Source organism: Erinaceus europaeus, chromosome 6, assembly GCF_950295315.1.
Source record: "Erinaceus europaeus chromosome 6, mEriEur2.1, whole genome shotgun sequence".
NCBI lineage: Eukaryota > Metazoa > Chordata > Mammalia > Eulipotyphla > Erinaceidae > Erinaceus > Erinaceus europaeus.
Genome location: NC_080167.1, coordinates 30,558,479 through 30,578,680, shown reverse-complemented (window position 1 = coordinate 30,578,680; position 20,202 = coordinate 30,558,479). Strand labels below are relative to the sequence as shown.

General features: G+C 38.1%; 1 protein-coding gene across 9 annotated transcripts in view; it reads right to left on the bottom strand.

The window, feature by feature from the left end:
* The window catches only part of SIPA1L2 (signal induced proliferation associated 1 like 2), a 298,020-nt gene that overhangs the window by 124,286 nt on the left and 153,532 nt on the right, over positions 1-20,202 (bottom strand). For all 9 annotated transcript variants that reach the window (XR_009550211.1, XM_007536224.3, XM_060191984.1 and 6 more), the window contains exon 3: positions 16,923-18,638. Coding sequence is in view for 8 of the 9 variants with exons in the window: in XM_007536224.3 (XP_007536286.2) it covers positions 16,923-18,399 (1,477 nt within the window). In the remaining variant the exon portion in view is untranslated. The remainder of the gene's footprint in view (positions 1-16,922; positions 18,639-20,202) is intronic.

The following is a 20,202-nucleotide window of genomic DNA, read 5'->3' as shown; positions in this document are numbered from 1 at the left end:
CTGGGGGCTCAAACCAGGATCCTTGCACCGTCCTTGTGATTAACCTGTTGCACTACCACCCAGTCCCCTGGGAAGATTGACTTTTTTTTAAATTTCTTTATTGGGGGATTAATGTTTTACATTTGACAGTAAATACAATAGTCTGTACATGCATAACATTTCTCAGTTTTCCACATACCAATACAATCCCCACTAGGTCCTCTGTCATCCTTTTTGGACCTGTACTCTCCCCCCACCCACCCTAGAGTCTTTTAATTTGGTGCAATACAGCAACTCCAGTTCAGGTTCTACTTGTGTTATGAAGAGCTTCTCTTAAAAATCTATATTTTTAGTCTTATTTACCACAAAATAAGAAGCAGAAGAAAACTACTAGGAGGAGAAGAATTGTTTGCTGCAAAAAAGTCATGAGATGAAGGACTCTACTGAAATAGAGGCTAGGTTATGAAGACTGACATTGATTTATACATTTATGTTTTAGATATAGGGTATGGGGGGGGTACTGCAGTACTACTCGACTGTATAGTCCACGAAGCTTCTTTCCATTAGTATGTTGATCCTATTTGCTAGGGGCTTGAACCCATATCCTAGAGTAAAACAAATTGCAAGCTCTTAGGAGGCTCTACCTGCTGGCCCTCATTTCCTTCCTTCCTTCCTTCTTTCCTTTTCTTCCTTTCTTGCTTTCTTCCTTTCCTCCATCCCTCCCTTCCTTTGTTCCTTTACTGGACAGAGACCAAAATTGAGGGGGGGGAGAGAGAGAGAGGAGAGAAATATCTCTGGCACTATTTCATTACTCATGAGCCTTTCCCTCTGCAGGGAACTTGACTTGGGGACATGGACTTGAATTCAGGTCCTTGAGTATTGTAGCATGTGTGCTCTAATGAGTTCCTGGGTGTAAATCCACCTGCCCCCGTCTTCTCCCCCCACCCCATTCCTCTCCCCTCCCTTCCTTCTTTGCACTGCTTCATTGTTCATGAAGTTTCCCAGCTGCAGGTGGGGACCTGGGGCTTGAATTTAGGTCCTTGAGCATGGTGATATGTGTGTTCAAGCATGTATGCCACCACCTGCCCCCAACCCCCATTGAAATACTTAAATAGGGCACATAGTGAAATAAATTTGGAATCTGAACAAAGTATACAGACAGACTTTATTAACTTGGGTGCTCTGAGATTTTATGCTCCAAACATGTTGGCTCCCAAATTACTATTACCAATAGCGCAATGCAAGGTGACTTTCTTTGCTAACTGCCACTCCCATTAAATTACACAGGCATAGTAGAATATTAATCCCTCCTCCTGTGAAAATAATGGTGCATTAGTCCACTTCCACAATAACAGAATGAAAAGATTTTCAGGCTCAGAGTTCAATAGGATAACAATTAATATACAGTTTCCTAGTAGTTCCACAAATGCTCCAGTAAGTGAGAACTATGGCCTCCCATTGAGACAAATGTGCAAGAGAAGCCTGAATGTTTCCCACCATTAGCCAAATGGAACCAGTAGGGCAATATGGGAAGTCATGAGGCAGAATCTGATATACAGCTGGGTAATTCCTCCTCAAGAGGAGCTTCCCTCCCCCACACTTCAATGGGAGCTCTGTTTGTAGAGACAAGGCAGGCAGAGCCTAAAGGTTAAGAACTGAGTTGATTATGTCTGTAAAGGGAGGAATTTGTATCTTAGAATAGCACTATTGTTACATTGTACTCAGTTCACCCTTATGAATTCATAGTGCCCAGTTTCCTATTAATTTTCTTCAGTGACTATATAAACCAGAAGGGGAAAAAGAAGCTACTAGGCATGAAATTCAAAACAAATGTAGTCATGCATCACTCAGCAGAAGAGTTCATTTGATATGTAAAGGTACCCTTCAGTGTATAATAACCACATTAGTGAAACTTAAGTGAATGTGTTTGGAATAGGGTGGCAGACTTCACCAGACACCTTCTCCAGGGCCATATGGTTCACTATAAGTTCTTTTTTTCTTTTTCTTTTCTTTTCTTTCCTTTTCTTTCTTTCTTTTTTTCTTTCTTTCTTTTTTTTTTTTTTACATCTTTGAACCATTAGAATAAATCATCGTTCTTTAAATCTGTACCAGTGATGTGGACAACAGTTTCTTTGAAACAAAAAAACTCTCATACATTTATTTCAAAAGTCCTTGGGGTGGGAGTGGAGCGGTGTGCTATGTGACAGGCACTGTTCTAAGCCCCTTATTTATTCCATCTTATAGATGAGTAACTGAGGCATCAAGACATACAAGTTTGAAACCAAGAGCCCAACTTCAGAACAATGTGTGTTCTGTGCCTAAATTATATCATCTTGCTGGCAATTATAGGCCTCCAGTAAATTCAGGAAGGACAGACATTTCTGCCTAATAGCAATAAGTGATGTCCTCAATCACAAAATATCAAAATGATTTTAACACAAATACTATAAGAATCCTTTCTTTTCACTTGTTCATTTCTTTTTATTTGTCCCTGTAAAATACCAATGACAATGCTTATCATGCATGAGTTTATACAAAGTTGTGTTAGAGAATAGTTAATAAAAATAGTGAGATTGAATAAGTTCACACAAAAAAGACATTTTTGAAGTAATCATGGAGTTTTTGTGGATCCTACAAAGAAACTAATTCTCTATCAATAAAAATGGCACAGCCTTAAGGACTGGAACAGACACAGCCTTCAAGCTTAAGAGATAGTATCTTGAGGGCAGGAATAAATCTTTAAAAGGGCAGACCTGTATCCTATATCTTTCTGAGGATGTCTTTTGTTGGAGACTGAGTTGATTCAAAAGCAGCTATTACTCTTATTACTTTATTACTATAGTTTTTAAAAGAATATAAATTCCCATACCCTAGAAGTTTGTTAAGTTAAGACAAAAAGGAGAAATCAATGATGTTCTGCATTAGATTATTGGGGACTAAGCTATCTTCTCAAACATTCCACTTCCACAACATTTTCTCAAAGACTAGAATTTCTTTGCTTGAACGCTACACCATATCACAAGTGGAAATAAACTGATCATAAAGGACTTTTCTAGACAGTTCAGCAAAGATTTGGGAGCCAGTGATCCAAAGATATTCCAAACTGTACCTCACAATCACCTTCTATTAGCCTGCAGAATTCTGAGAGGAAACCCAGTCTTTATGCACTTCAATAATGATATAATAATATACTATAAAGCTTGAAAACTGCCTCCTCCTCAAGACAAATTTAAGAAAAAAATCACATGACACACAGCAGATGTTTAATAGAAGGGTTGTGTACAACTGACGCTTTGTCAGTTTTAGTCTACTTAATATACACAATGGAGTCAAGCTGCTTATAGGAATGCTATGGTAGCTCAAAAAGTAATATAAAACTGTAGATTTATTACATACAATACCTATATATTTTTTAATTTTTCTAAAAATAATTCTTTTAAGTATATCAACATTTATAACTTATAACTTTAAATTAAAAAAACTGTTTGATTTTGTTATTTATTTATAGAAAATATACAAAGAGTGAATTCTCATGTCCCATATACATATTAAGCATATCCCTAATGCTTAATATTTTACGTTACTGTGTATGTTTGTTCAATTAATGAATCAATATTGATATATTATGACTATACAAAGTACACACTTAGTTCAGTTTTTCTTGGTTTTTAACTAATGCCCCAACTTTCTTCTGAGATCCCATCTAGGACCCCAGGTTATATTTAGTTCTCATGTCTTTTAGTGCCTACTAGGCAATGGCAATTTCAGAAGCTTCCTTGTTTTAGATGACTTGTATAGTTTCAAGAAGCATTAGGCAGAGATTTTTGTAGTATGTCCCTCATTTGGGATCTGGTATTTTCATAACAGAGTGAGGTGATGAGACTAGAGAGGAAGGCCACAGAAATGATTCTAATCACATTAAGGTCATTATCTATCCAAACAACCTATACCTATGATGATGTTGACCTTGAACATTTTATAAGTGATAACCTTGATGATCTAATAAAGAGCGCTATAGGGTGGGGAAGAGACAAAGATATGCCCAATGATGAGCTCTAAGAAAGAAGTTGTAACAAGCAAAGTGTGAAAAGGGGCAAAGAGGGGCAAAGGACTGTTACTTTATGTAACTTTATGTATAGGACAGCTACTTTATGCTGCTAGTGACTTGGCACTACAGATGGTCAGAAGTGACACCAAGCCTGATATGTCAACTTTCCAATTCCTCTAATCTTTTGTTAATATGTGGGACTACCTAGTTTCATTTCAGATGGTACCTTATCTAACAAAGTTATACATACTAGATACAGGCTAGAGCCTACGGTACTGAGTACAGGTATACATGAAGCCATAAGCAAGGGACAATTATATAACTCAAACTAAAATGGTGTAATAGCTCTCCAAGATTACATTTAGACCTAATAAGCTGGGATCCTAGAAGAAGGGCTTAAAGAAGGCATCATAAATTCTCTAACCAATTAGACTTAGACCTAATAAGCTTGGCAATATAAGCAGAAAGGCCCAAAGAAGGCAGACTCCACAAACATAATACTGCTTTGGATATAATAAATGACACTGCATGTTTTAACATCTGGGAGAAAGTCTAAGCTCATCATATAAAAAGAAAGGACTACAAAAGCAAGATGAAGATCAAGAGACTAGCTCACTTTAATGATGGTCTCTTTGGTCAATAGATGACCACTCCATCATCTGAGGACCTAGTTAGGAAATCCTTGAATTCCTACACAGATATGATAGGCCTAGAATTTTTTAAAAAAATATTTATTTATTTCCTTTTGTTGCCTTATTGTTGTAGTTATTATTGTTGTTGTTACTGATGTTGTCGTTGTCGGATAGGACAGAGAGAAATGGAGAGAGGAGGGGAATACAGTAAAGGGGAGAGAAAGACACCTGCAGACCTGCTTCACTGCCTGTGAAGTGACTCCCCTGCAGGTGGGGGGCCGGGGGCTCAAACTGGGATCTTATACCAGTCCTTGCATTTTGCGCCATGTGCACTTAACCGGCTGTGCTACCATCTGACTCTCCTAGAGACTTCTAATAGATCCCTCTCTCCACCATAGCTGGTCACTTCCATCAGGAACATCATCATAAGCCCTCTAGTAGGTCATTTATCCTCTCTATAAAGTAGTAATAGAGACTTCCCCACTTTCCAAAGGGAGGCTGAGTCATCCTATCCTGCCACTCAAGAAAGGCTGGCCCTGAAATGAGTACAGCCTAGAATATCCCCAGTTGTTGCCAGGAACTGAGAGCTCAGACCAACAGGGACTTAGTCAGAGGTTATACAGGCTCCTATGCTAAATATAAATATATATATATATGGGCCATGGGTCAGGTGGATGGTGTGAACAGTTAATTTTACACATAGATTTTCTTCAATTTGGGGAGCCACTCCCTGCCCTAATCCAACTTTCTAGCCCTATCCTTAATTCTGACACCATCTTCCCAGACAGTATTTCTGTCCATCTCCATGTTAATTATCAAACTCAAGCAAAAGCTATGAAAGTCATGGGCCCCTAGGAACATATCTAAAATAGACTTCCTCATTTCTTTTCACCCTAAGATCCCTATTATCATCTGTTCTATTCCTCCTTTTTGATTCCTATTCATTAATCATTGTGTTTGCTTTATATCTTACCTTAGCTTTTCATCTACCATGTTGCAAACACTACTATGATTCCATCCTGTCTTCCCTGCTCAGAAGACCTCAGTAATGTGTCCTGGAACCTCATCACTCTAGAGCTCTACCTCACTAGGAAAAGATAGAAACAGGCTGGAGGTATAGATCAACCTGTCAGTGTCCATATCTAGCAGAGAAGTAATTACAGAGACCAGACCTTCCACTTTCTGCATACCCAAACAATTTTGGTCTATACTCCCAGAGGAGGAGAAATGACAGAGGGAATATAACTAGAGGGCTCTGAACTCCAACTCCATCAGGACCCAGAGAGAGAAGAGGAAAAAAGGAAGGGCATTTGGAAGTAATAATAAGTGACTTAGAACAAAAAAAAAAAGAGAGAGAGAAGGCAGGATCATAGAAAAAAAACGGGGGAAACATATAGACATATAAAGATAGACAAATAGTTACAGATATAATACTCAACTCATATCTGCAATATTGGGAGAACTACTATAGCTTCTAATGGAGAGGGGATACAGAACTCTGGTAGTTGGAATGATGTGAAGATACCCCTGTTACCATATAATTTTGCAAATCAATATTAAGAAACTAGTAACATTAATATGATAATAAAATACACTAACCGGGATTCGACTTCCGGAGGCGGAGCTACGAGCAGCAGATTGCTTTCTCTCCTCTCCTCTCCTCTCCTCTCCCCTCCTCTCCCCTCCTCTCCTCTCCTCTCCTCTCCTCTCCTCTCCTCTCCTCTCCTCTCCTCTCCTCTCCTCTCCTCTCCCGGATCAACTAGGAATACCAAAGGAGACCACCCGGGACCAAAACAAGACAGGACTAGAATGACCACAGGAACCCAGTAAATCACCTGTGAGTACAAACATGTGGCTGGTGACAGAGAGGAGAGAGGAACCTAAGAAGAGATTAAGTGACTGCTAACAGTTCATCAGTTTATCAGTTGAGACACCACCTCCAGTCTGCTCCACCAACAAGGGGACAGCTGAAGGGAGGAGAGGACTCCCCAGAGACTCACCAAGTGCAACTGAGTCTCCATTGCTACTACCCTCAGAATCTGGAGCAGCCACAGGGAGGGACACCAGGGGACAGAGATCTAACCAGGAATCTCAGAAGACCTGTACCTCAGTGGCATAGCTGAGGGGCTGTGGAAGTCTCTTTGCATAACCACTGGATTATCTCTGCCACACACTGCATATCTCTTGGTCAGGAGTCAGTGATTAAGCTAAGAAGCCTACTGATAGTTTAAAAAGCCCTCGGGCTCCCATAGCCTACAGGGAAGAAAAAAAAAAAGAGACTTTTAAACCACTGAGCTCCAACTCAGGGATTGAAACAACTGTTAACTTCCACCACTGTGAACCCTTTAATTAACTTACTTAGACACAAGTCAATCCAGGCAATAGTGATCAATAATTTGAAAAGTACTGATAAAGGGAACTCATAACATAATATATAAAATGGTTAAAACAACAAGAAAAAATATTGGAGAGTCGAACCAGGTCAAGAGTCCAGCTAAAAGTCCTCCAGAGGGTGAAGCACAAAATAATGAGTTCAACATCCAAACATTAGCTAAGGAAATAATAACAGGAGTGAGTAAAGAATTTGAAAAAATTGTAATCAGAAATGCAGGAACAACAAATGAGAATATGGAAGAAAATACTAATTATCTCATGGTTATTAGAGAGCTGAAAGCTGAAATCGCTGAGCTAAGAATACAACTAGTTGAACAAGCTAAAACAGTATCAGAGCAGTGCAACAAAATAGATGAATTCCAGAAAACAGTAGAGGGCAGAGAGAATAGAATTAATGAGGCTGAAGACAGAATTAGCAAGATTGAGGATGAATTAGAGACAACTAAAAAAGAAGTAAGAGATCTCAAAAAGAGATTAAGAGATGCTGAAAACAACAACAGAGTCCTATGGGATGACTTCAAAAGAAACAATATACACATTATTGGCATACCAGAGGAAGAAAGAGAAGGGGAGGAAGAAAGCATTTTCCAGGCCATAACAGCTGAAAACTTCTCTAGTCTAGACAACATCAAAGACATAAAGATTCAAGAAGCCCAGAGGGTCCCAAACAGAATTAACCCAGACCAAAAGACACCAAGAAATATCATACTTAGAATGGAAAGGAATAAGGATAAAGAAAGGATTCTGAAGACTGCAAGAGAAAAAACAAAGAGTCACCTACAAAGGAAAACCCATAAGATTAGCAGCAGAACTCTCCATACAAACACTACAGGCCAGAAAAGAATGGCAAGATATCTATCGAGTGCTCAATAAGGAAGGCTTTCAACCGGGAATTGGGAGGTGGCGCAGTGGGTTAAGCGCACATGGCGCAAAGCGCGGGGACCGGCATAAGGATCCCGGTTAAAGCCCCCGGCTCCCCACCTGCAGAGGAGTCGCTTCACGGGTGGTGAAGCAGGTCTGCAGGTGTCTATCTTCTCTCCCCTCTCTCTGTCTTCCCCTCCTCTCTCCACTTCTCTCTGTCCTATCCAACAACAAAGCAAAGTCAACAATGGCAATAATAACTGCAACGAGGCTGCAACAACTAGGGCAACAAAAAATGGGGAAAAATGGCCTCCAGGAGCAGTGGATTCATGGTGCAGGCACCGAGCCCAGCCATAACCCTGGAGGAAAAAAAAAAAAAAAAAAGAAAGGCTTTCAACCAAGAATACTATATCCTGCCAGACTGTCATTCAGACTAGATGGAGGCATCAAAACCTTCTCAGACAAGCAACAGTTGAAGGAATCAACCATCACCAAGCCTGCCCTGAAAGAAGTTCTGAAAGGTCTCCTATAAACAACCAGACCACCACAAATAGGACATACATCAAAACACCCTAAAACTCTACAAGAATGGCGTTAAAATATCTTCAATCTTTGATATCAATAAATGTCAATGGTCTGAATTCACCTATTAAAAGACACAGAGTAGGAAGATTGATCAGAAAATACAACACAACAATATGCTGTCTACAGGAAACCCACCTAACTCAACAAGACAAACACAGACTTAAAGTAAAAGGATGGAAAACTATCATACAAGCCTATGGCCCACAAAAAAGGGCAGGAACAGCTATTCTCATATCTGACATGATAGAATTTAAAATAGATAAGATTAAAAAATATAGGAATGGACACTACTTAATGGTCAGAGGATCAGTCAATCAAGAGGACTTAACAATTATTAATATCTATGCACCCAATGAGAAGCCATCTAAATACATCAAACTTCTACTGAAAGAGCTACAGCAATATATTAACAGTAACACAATCATAGTAGGGGACTTCAACACCCCACTATCTCAACTTGACAGATCATCCAGGAAGAAAATCAGTAAAGACATAAGGGAGCTAAATGAAGAGATAGATAAACTAGAACTATTGGACATTTTCAGAGTCATTCATCCCAAGAAACTGGAATACACATTTTACTCAAATCCACATGGATCATTCTCAAGGATAGACCATATGTTAGGCCACAAAGACAGCATCAGCCAATTCAAGAGCATTGAAATCATCCCAAGCATCTTCTCAGACCACAGTGGAATTAAACTAACACTTAACAATCAACAAAAGATTAGGAACAGTCCCAAAATGTGGAAGCTCAACAGTACACTTCTTAACAACTTCTGGGTCAAAGGGGAAATCAAGGAAGAAATCAAAATGTTTTGAGAGTTCAATGAAAATGAAGACACAAGCTATCAAAATATTTGGGACACAGCTAAAGCAGTCCTAAGAGGGAAGTTCATAGCTATACAAGCACACATTAGGAAACAAGAAAAGGCACAAATAAACAGCCTGACTGCACATCTTAAAGACCTAGAAGAAGAACAACAAAGGAACCCTAAAGCAACCAGAAGGACAGAAATCACTAAAGTTCGGGCAGAAATAAATAACATTGAGAATAGGAAAACCATACAAAAGATCAACGAAAGTAAATGTCGGTTATTCAAGAGAGTAAACAAAATCGACAAACTTTTAGCCAGACTCACAAAACAAAAAAGGGAGAAGACCCAAATAAATCAGATACTAAATGAAAGAGGAGATATCACAACAGACACCGCAGAAATTCAACATAACATGCGAGGCTTCTATGAACAACTATATGCCACCAAGCTAGAGAACCTGGAAGAAATGGAAGATTTCCTAGATACCTACCAACTTTCAAAACTAAGTAAAGAGGAAGTGGATAATATGAACAGGCCCATCACAGCTAATGAAATTGAAACAGTTATCAGAAATCTCCCCAAAAATAAAAGTCCTGGACCAGATGGTTTTACAAATGAATTCTACAAAACCTTCAAAGAAGAACTAATACCTCTACTTTTAAAAGTCTTCCAGAAGATTGAAGACACTGGAATACTCCATGCCAGCTTCTATGAAGCCAACATCACCCTGATACCAAAAGCAGACAGGGACACAACCAAGAAAGAAAAATACAGATCAATATCTCTGATGAACATAGATGTAAAAATATTGAGCAATATTCTACAGCAGTATATCAAAAAGATTGTTCATCATGACCAAGTGGGGTTTATCCCAGGCATGCAAGGTTGGTTTTATATACGTAAATCAATCAATATGATCCACCACATCAACAAAAGCAAGACCAAAAACCACATGGTCATATCAATAGATGCAGAGAAAGCCTTTGACAAAATACAACATCCCTTTATGATTAAAACACTACAAAAAATAGGAATGGATGGAAAATTCCTCAAGTTAGTGAAGTCTCTATATAGCAAACCTACAGCCAACATCATACTCAATGGTGAAAAACTGGAAGCATTTCCCCTCAGATCAGGTACTAGACAGGGCGGCCCACTATCACCATTACTATTCAACATAGTGTTGGAAGTTCTTGCCATAGCAATCAGGCAGGAGCAAGGAATTAAAGGCATACAGATTGGAAGAGAAGAAGTCAAACTCTCCTTATTTGAAGATGACATGATAGTATACACTGAAAAACCTAAGGAATCCAGCAAGAAGCTTTTGGAAATCATCAGGCAATACAGTAAGGGGTCAGGCTACAAAATTAACATTCAAAAGTCAGTGGCATTCCTCTATGCAAACACTAAGTTAGAAGAAATTGAAATCCAGAAATCAATTCCTTTTACTATAGCAACAAAAACAATAAAATTTCTAGGAGTAAACCTAACCAAAGAAGTGAAAGACTTGTCTACTGAAAATTATGAGTCACTATTCAAAGAAACTGAAAAAGACACAAAGAAGTGGGAAGATATTCCATGTTCATGGGTTGGAAGAATTAACATCATCAAAATGAATATATTACCCAGAGCCATCTACAAATTTAATGCTATCGCCATTAAGATCCCAAGCACATTTTTTAGGAGAATAGAAAAAATGCTACAAATGTTTCTCTGGAACCAGAAAAGACCTAGAATTGCCAAAACAATCTTGAGAAAAAAGAACAGAACCGGAGGCATCACACTCCCAAATCTCAAACTGTATTATAGGGCCATTGTCATCAAAACTGCTTGGTACTAGAACATTAATAGACACACTGACCAGTGGAATAGAACTGAGAGCCCAGAAATGAGGCCCCACACATATGGACATCTAATCTTTGACAAAGGGGCTCAGACTATTAAATGGGGAAATCAGAGTCTCTTCAACAAATGGTGTTGGAAACAGTGGGTTGAAACATGCAGAAGAATGAAACTGAATCACTGTATTTCACCAAATACAAAAGTAAATTCCAAGTGGATCAAGGACTTGGATGTTAGACCAGAAACTATCAAATACTTAGAGGAAAATATTGGCAGAACTCTTTTCAACATAAATTTTAAAGACATTTTCAATGAAACGAATCCAATTACAAAGAAGACTAAGGCAAGTATAAACCTATGGGACTACATCAAATTAAAAAGCTTCTTCACAGCAAAAGAAACCACTACCCAAACCAAGAGACCCCTCACAGAATGGGAGAAGATCATTACATGCCATACATCAGATAAGAGTTTAATAACCAACATATATAAAGAGCTTGCCAGACTCAACAACAAGACAACAAATAACCCCATCCAAAACTGGGGGGAGGACTTGAACAGAATATTCATCACAGAAGAGATCCAAAAAGCAGAGAAACACATGAAAAAATGCTCCAAGTCTCTGATTGTCAGAGAAATGAAAATAAAGACAACAATGAGATATCACTTCACTCCTGTGAGAATGTCATACATCAGAAAAGGGAACAGCAGAAAATGCTGGAGAGGGTGTGGGGTCAAAGGAACCCTCTTGCACAGCTGGTGGGAATGTAAATTGGTCCAACCTCTATGGAGAACAGTCTGGAGAACTCTCAGAAGGCTAGAAATGGACCTACCCTATGTCCCTGCAATTCCTCTCCTGGGAGTATATCCTAAGGAACCCAAGAAATCATGTTGAGTGAAATAAGTCAGAAACAGAAGGATGAATATGGGATGATCTCACTCTCAGGCAGAAGTTGAAAAACAAGATCAGAAGAGAAAACACAAGTAGAACCTGAAATGGAATTGGCGTATTGCACCAAAGTAAAAGACTCTGGGGTGGGTGGGTGGGGACAATATAGGTCCATGAATGATGATAAATGACAAAGTATGGGTTGTATTGTTAAATGGGAAACTGGGGAATGTTATGCATGTACAAACTATTGTGTTTACTGTTTAATGTAAAACATTAATTCCCCAATAAAGAAATAAATTTTTAAAAAAAGAAAATACACTAACTATATAGGAACATTATATAAAAGAAAGAAAGACAACAGCTGTGAGGAGGCAGAGAAAACTCAGCATTTATAAAGCAAACTGTATTTTTACAATGACATTTTTACAATGATATATTTGATCTGTTTGTTTGCTTCTGATTTATTTTGCAACTCATCTGCACCATGACCTAAAGTTCACTTCTCTAAAGATGATGATAGTTGTCCCTCACATTTTTCTTGGTTGGATATACATCTAAAACAGCACATAAAAATATGAAAGACAAAAGACAAAGCATTATTTAAATGTATAATATTGTGGAAGCAAGACATGAGAATGTAAAAGCAGAGCTTGTGCAATCAGTCTTTATTATATTACACCAGAATGACTTCTTTAAAATTATTAATTAAAGCCAACTATTAATAGAGTTTTCTGTGAAATAAAGCAAATATTGTCATAACTCCTCTAACCAGATCATGGTTAGCAAATATGCAGCATATCTTCATGCACTCAAGGCAGATACTGATAACTGGTAATAGTTCTTAAAGTGCTGATACAGCTTTCTACATAATGAAGGATGATCATTCACAGCAAGAGCAATAGTGAGAGTTAGCATCATTTACATAAATTTATTTGCATCAGAAAAAGCCTACAAAGATAAAGAAGAAGCCCTTCATGGTGATTATCTCATAGATGGCAGTGATGTTTTTCCCCCTTTCTTCTGCTCCTCTGTGTTGTCTTATTCTCTTTTTAATGACTTATATAATAACCACTATTTAAAAGCTCTAAACAATAAAGAGGGTATCTGCTGCAAATCTTAGCACCCTGTCCTACTCATCCCCCTTCAGAGAAACATTTTTTTCTCTTAACCATGTCCTGGAAAGTGACTCTCCTATAAAACAATACTGAAGACTAAGGCAACTCAGCTACTTTACACTTCCCTCCTAAGTCATCAAAGAGCCTTGGCCATCTCTCTGATTTGACCTTTATTTATTTATTTTTTTACCCTCCAAAATAATACCTTACTAAACTGTTTAGAGATGTCCTTATCTATGTTCCTTGACACAAGGCATAACGTAGTTGTAAATCTATGTTCCTTGACACAAGGCATAAAGTAGTTGTAAAGCTCACAAGGAACGCAATATGTGTATAACTTCCTAAAAAGTAAAAGACACATAGTCACTCTTGCCTTTTGGAGTAGCCTAGATCTGGCCATAAGTGCTAATAAAGTCCAGAAGAAGGCAAAGTCTGCCTCCCTAGTACAACAAAGGAAATTAAAAGTGTTCAGAAAAACTCATACAACTGCAATCCCCAAAAATGAGGTTCTTCTTTACAAATATAAAGTTCAGAAAAGAGGAAACACACAGTTTCAACAGGGCTCCAGCAGAGAAAAAGTATCATGAAAAATATACCCATTTGTCTTTAATACTACAACCAGAAATTCAAGGAACAATCTCATGCATTCACTGTGCTACCTTTAATCACCACTGACATAAAAAGCTGTTTCACTGAAGACTACAGATGGGTTTGTCCAGACAAGTAATGTTGCTACAGAGTTTACTATGGCAAGCCACTCCCCTGCATAAATGCTTTCCCAAAGTTATTAAAGTTTCTCAGTGACTATGTGTCATAGGGATACACTTCAACATAAAGAAAAGCTATTTCATGTTAACTACCCAGTTAAAGAGTAAACCACATCACTAAAGCACTTTAAAGCTTTCTCAGCTACTGAAAGACATTTAATCCTTTGAAAATGAAGTTTAACACTGAACAATAAAGAATGATTAAAAAAAAAGTATTCTAAAAATTATCAAAAGATCACTGAAAGTCTGCATCCACAGAGAAAAATTCAGTGAAGGAAAAAAAGAGAAAATAAAAAGATCCCTTCAAAGGTACCATATATGTGCCAATCTCTTCAGGGCCTATTTTTAAATAACAGTGATGTTTCTGCAACTTTGATGTTTGCAAATAAAAGATTCTGTGCCTGAAATCAGGGTGTGAATAGGTTGCTTGTTCTCATCCCCACACCATAGGTGCCTCAGCCACTGGAAAGTTTGGGCTGCTGCATCCACCTGAAATCCTATGGTTCTACAAAGAGACCAGTCTGAGCAAGGCAGATTGCAACTAGTTCCATTCTGAAGTCACACAAGCTAATATGAGAAGAGCTAAATATAGAAGAAACAGGCACAATTCCAGGTTGTGGAGAGAACAAAGCACCTGGAGTTCAGTCAGATTCTCTTACCCCTCTCTATCTGCTCCACTCTAGTCCCATATCCTATTAACTGGCAGAAGAGCACTTTCCACAGCATAAATTACAGAAAACGATGACAAAATAACACAGTAGAACTGCAGGCTTTGCAAAGGGGTCTAGAGTTGAGCTGTCTGGCTCATTCATAGATCTACAGAAATGTCCAGAACGAATGAGTAAGCCCAACACTTCTAAATCACATGTCTGTCTTTGAGCACAATCATCCAGGGGTAATTCTTCTTTGGAGCTTAATTGTTTTAAACTCACAATTAAAACCAAAAATTTTGATGCCATTTCTAGTGTCCTAGAAAGTCCTAAGAAGCTAATCAGAAAAAGGTGGAGAAGACAGGTCACTCAGACAATTATTAAAACTTTTTAGGAAGTAGCAAAAAATTCAAGAGGAAAAGCTACAAAAAAGAAGGAGGAGGAAGAGGCGGAGGAGGAAGAGAAACAGTTAAGAGAACAGAATCTAGCAAACTAAAACAATTTCACAGAAAAGACTCAAAGAGCATTAATAGATCACAAAGTGGTGAAATTGGTGCAGAGACAAGAGTATGTATATATAAAAGTATGTAAGTTTTATGTTCAGCTGGGGTTATGGATCAACCTGCCAATGCCCATATCCAAGCAGAGAAGCAATTACAGAAGCCAGAACTCACACCTTTTGCACACCAAAAAGAATTTTAATCCATATTTCCAGTGGGGGAGAAGTGATAGAGGAAAGGTAACCAGAGAGCTCTGAATTTCAACTCCATCAGGACCCAGAGAGAGAAAAGAAAAAAGGGAGGAACATTAGATGTAGTCATAGGTGTGACTTGAAAAGAAAAAGAAGATGGGACCTTAAAAAATAGGCAAATATATACAAACCTACACAGATGTTGTAGAAATAATAATTAACCCATATATGCAAAGGGAGAACTACTATATCCTCCAATGGAGGGATTGGTGATCTAGAACTCTGGTGGTAGGAACAGTGTGAAGTTATATCCCTGTTATCATGTAATTTTATAAATAAATATTCAACCACTAATAAAAATATTAAAAAATAAATAAAAGTTTATGTTCCAATATTTTAAAGAGTGATTCACAGCTATTTACAAAATTCAGTTAGCCAAAATGACTCACTGCCTGAAGACTTCAGGGCATAATAATTCTTAAGAGTCTAGCATTCAAAGCCATAGTCTTAACAATTTAAAAGCCGTAATTAAAAAGTCTGTCTCCATGGTCTCACTTTCCAAAAATTAGTTTCTAATAAGATAGCATCTTATTAGAGCAGTTTTACTACTCCTAGATGAATGGAGTTGTGAGGATCATGAGTTATTTCACAGAATAGAAACAAACTCCAAGAACATCTGAGTTGACTGTCTGGAAGTAAACTGACAATAGTGATATTGATGTTCACAGAAGCCAGAACTGACTGGTGCAATGCTGGCTTTCTCTGCCTTTAGCAGTTTCTTAAAAAAATAAAAATAAAAATAAAAAAAGAATCTAGAATCCAGGACTGAGATCTGGAGACATAAATGGGGAACCCAGACTCATTGATAAAACTATTTCAGTCCCATTTATCACAGTATTAATATAAGAAGAGAAAGATAATTTATGTGACTAGACATAATGCAAGTGTTAATTTGGCTCTACTTATAGAGCAACAGTTATTACACTGATTTATACAACTCATTATGGATAACTGTTCAAATCTGGATTGATGCAAAAAATAGAGGAGTAAAAATTATTAATTTAATCACAGGAATTTACATGACAAAAAACTCTTATAAGCATGTACTTCGTGGGGAAAAGCACTGAAAAAGCTTAAGGGATGGAAATGTATAAAGACTTCCAGAGGTTGGACTTGTACCCCAATCCACCTCAGGAAATAAGCAACTGGAATCAAACATGTGCATCATTTTCATGGTAAAAATCAAAACTAAATAAAGTCTACAGAAGTGTCATGGATAGCTTGGAGAATAACTCAAGACTCACTCAGTTCAATTCCAGTGCCTCAGGTAGTTTAAGTGGCGATATCTGGGAAGGTAAAGGATGGCAAATCAAACTGAAAATTGAAAACGACAGCCCAGCAATGGCTGCTACCCTATAAGGAGGCAAACTGCACCCAACAAGAAGACAGTGAGCTGGCGTGGAAGTGCTGCACTTGGTTAAGACCACATAGTATCATGCACAAGGATACAAGTTCAAAAGGAGTAAATCTAAACTACCTGTAGTGGGGAAGCTTCATGAGCAGTGAAGCAACACACTACAGTTAGTCCTGATTTACCTAACACATATACACAAGACCCATTTCTCCCCCCCTCAGTGTTATTTCTTACCTTTACCATAGAAGAATTTACGATAATAGTAGGCCCCAAGGTCAATGTGTTCTATGATATACCGCTTTACTTTCTCTCTGTGAATTGGCTGATTTTCTCTGGGTACTTCCAAGACAGAGACACCTGCATTTGTGCAGTGAGAACTGAGAGATGATTCAAAGGAGCAGCTCTCCCCAGAACTAAATGATGATGAGTTAGCCCTAGAGAGTGCAATTCTCCGATCGCCTTCTCCTCCTGTTTCATTTCTAAAGTAAGGGCAACTTAGGACTAAGTCATTACTTTTCCCATCACCCTCATCAGCATCCAGGTTCTCTTTGGAGTTAAGATCTTCTTTGCTCCCCAAAGGGGATTCACAGTTCCCCGTTTGACCTGTTGGCATCTGAGTCTGAGAGGCTGCTGAAGCCCCAGTGGTAATGTTTTTCCTTTTCCCCACATTAGCCCTTGTAGCCATAGCTTCATTGATATTGAACAAAATGCTTTGGACATCATAATGTGCAAAACATCGCTGACAGTTCCATGGGCGAACATCTCTCTCAAGACGACCTTCTTCCAGATCAGATATGAACTTGAATGTTTCATGTTCACTTTTAACAGTTCGAAGCTTTCTGAAGAGAGATGTTTCCACTGACTCTGACTTTAACCTCCGTTTGAAAGGCTTATCTCTGTCCCTCCTCATTAGAAGGCCACCATCCATGTAGTCTAATCCTGAGATGTGGACAAATTCTCCTCTAGAAATTTGTGCTGCTGCATGGAGACTGGGAGAGATTGAAGGATCACAGGAAAAAAACTCAGGGAACCCAAAAGGGCCCATTGCTTTGTGGTCATAATTCTCTACCCGGTATCCTCTGAGCATAGCAAAAAAGTTTTCACCAGATAAGCCTTGCCGGTCAATGGAAGATGTACTTCCATACTCTCTATGGAGGGCAGCCCCTGTATTGGGGTTCACTGCATTTTGATCTAAGACATCTTCAGCATCTATGTCACTAATGGTGACATCACTGTTGCTTCTCTGTCTTATGGGGTGAAGTCCTCTTTGAGGAGAGTGGACAAAAATGTCTCCAATTGTGTACTTGGCCTCCACATAGTCCAAATCAAGTTGTTCTTCTTGTTGACCATCATTCTGGTTGTTTTGCCCATTGTGCATGATAGAAGTAACACTTTCATAACTGGTCTGAGATCGACTTTCCCACAGAGTCTTGCAAGACAGCTCCTTGGAGCAGTCCTTTTTGGGAGGCCACTCTGAAACTCTTGCTCTCACACCCATCTTGGGAACAGCAGGGGTACCATTAGCTGGACCACCACTTTCACTTGAATTTGAGACATTTAAAGAAGTGGATGGACCCATGCTGCCATTAATGGCTTTAAATTTTCGAGCAAAATAATCATCGGATTGCATGATTCTGGGAGCCTCTTTGAACTTAGATGTGGTTCTACCAAGTTTATGCTTCTCTTCCTGTGATTGCCTTGGGTCACTCATGTTTCACAAGGCAAACAGTTACCAAAAGACTGATGTAAACCTAGTTACATTTTTACTTGAAATGTGATATTAAATGCAGGTATTAAGGCTTCTTCTCTAGCTGGATTTTCTCTCTTTAACCAAAAACAAATGACATCTTCAGAATTTCATTTCTGTGAAACCAGTCTCCTTCTCAGTTGCTGTTATAATTTTCTTCAAAACCATTCCTTAAGACATCTGGCCATCAGTATATTCTTCACCTGAATTAAAGACACAAAATAGTTAATAGCAATTACTAGGTATTACTGTTCAAATTCAAGACATTCTTTTATCATTCTCTCCCTTTACTTTTTTTTCTGTTAAGGGCCTTGCACCTGCATAACTCCACACTCTCAGTGGGTGAACGACAGAGACAGAGAAGAAGAGAGATCACAGCACTATTTCAAACCCTGTGAAGCTTTCCCTTTAAGTGGTATTCCTATATGGTGGTGAGGGGCTCAAATCCCACTTCCTTGCACACGTAACATGCACACTTTAATGGGTAAACTATTTCCCGACCCAATTAAATAGCTTTACATATAGTTCCTTGTCTGCCCTGTCCTATTTCTGTTCATCTCTAAATTGTTTTGAGATAAACAATGGCAGTCACTTAGAACAGCAGAAATTTTCATTTGATGATAACTTGCTCCAGCCCCTTCCCCACTGGAAGGAAAAATAAAATACCTTTCTGAGCATGGCAATGTACTCTCTGTTCTCAGATGAGCTTCTTAATTGAGAAAACACAATTATGTTTTGAATAAACAAAAAATGAGCAATCAGATGCTTCCATGCATCAGAATAGAGATGATGGCATCTTAGCCATTCCATTTAAAATTATTGTGTTTAAATGGATTATAGAATATTCTGAATTATAGTTATTTCCTAAACAATTTAGGCTATTATCAAATATTTCCTGGAAACTTAAAAATGACAAGTGATATATGAAAGAACATTTTTGTGCCTAATATCTCTCTGCCGAGGGGAAGGGAGGAGACCCAGAGTTCTGGTGGTGGGAACTGTGTGGAGTTGTACCCCTCATAACCTATGGTTTTTGTCAGTGTTTCCTTTTTAAAAATAAAATTTAAAGAATTAAAATTTAAAAATATCTCTGCTGAAAGAGTATTTGATTTACTATAGTAGTTTTCTATATAATCTATAAATTTTACTGGCATTTATGTTTTTTATAGAACACTTGACAAAAATGAATGCTGGAGAAGTATTTCTGATCATTTGTACAAAGTTATATGAATTCCTAATAGGCATTAGTATAATATTATTTTTCAGTTATATTACATTAATGTATAAGTGTCCTGTTACAGAAGGAAGAAGCATGTTCACCCTGTTATAAGTTCCAAAATTCTCAACTGTTGGGTTTCTAGAAATATATTCAAGGATGAAGTGCTTGTTACCAACAAACTTTGATTGGGTTTGATATATTGCACCATAGCAAAGGACTCTGGTTAAGCAGGGAGAAGGACAGGATAAAGAGATACTGGCATTCTGGTATGTCTCCTAGACACCAATCAAAGGGAGATGAGAGGCTATAGCTATGTGTTAAAGACTATACTATAAACCATTAACTACCAATAATTTTTAAGAGAAAAATTAGGTAAAAAGCAATAGAACGCACCAAATAAAACAGAAAAGGAGTAAAGATCAAAGGTTAAATTAATAAAACAGAGCAAAAAAGAGAGAACTAATAAAACACAAGCACTTTTTAAGAACAAGAAAACAGATTTACTTTTTTCCAGTGAAAAGACTGGTTTAGGGAGACAGCATAATATT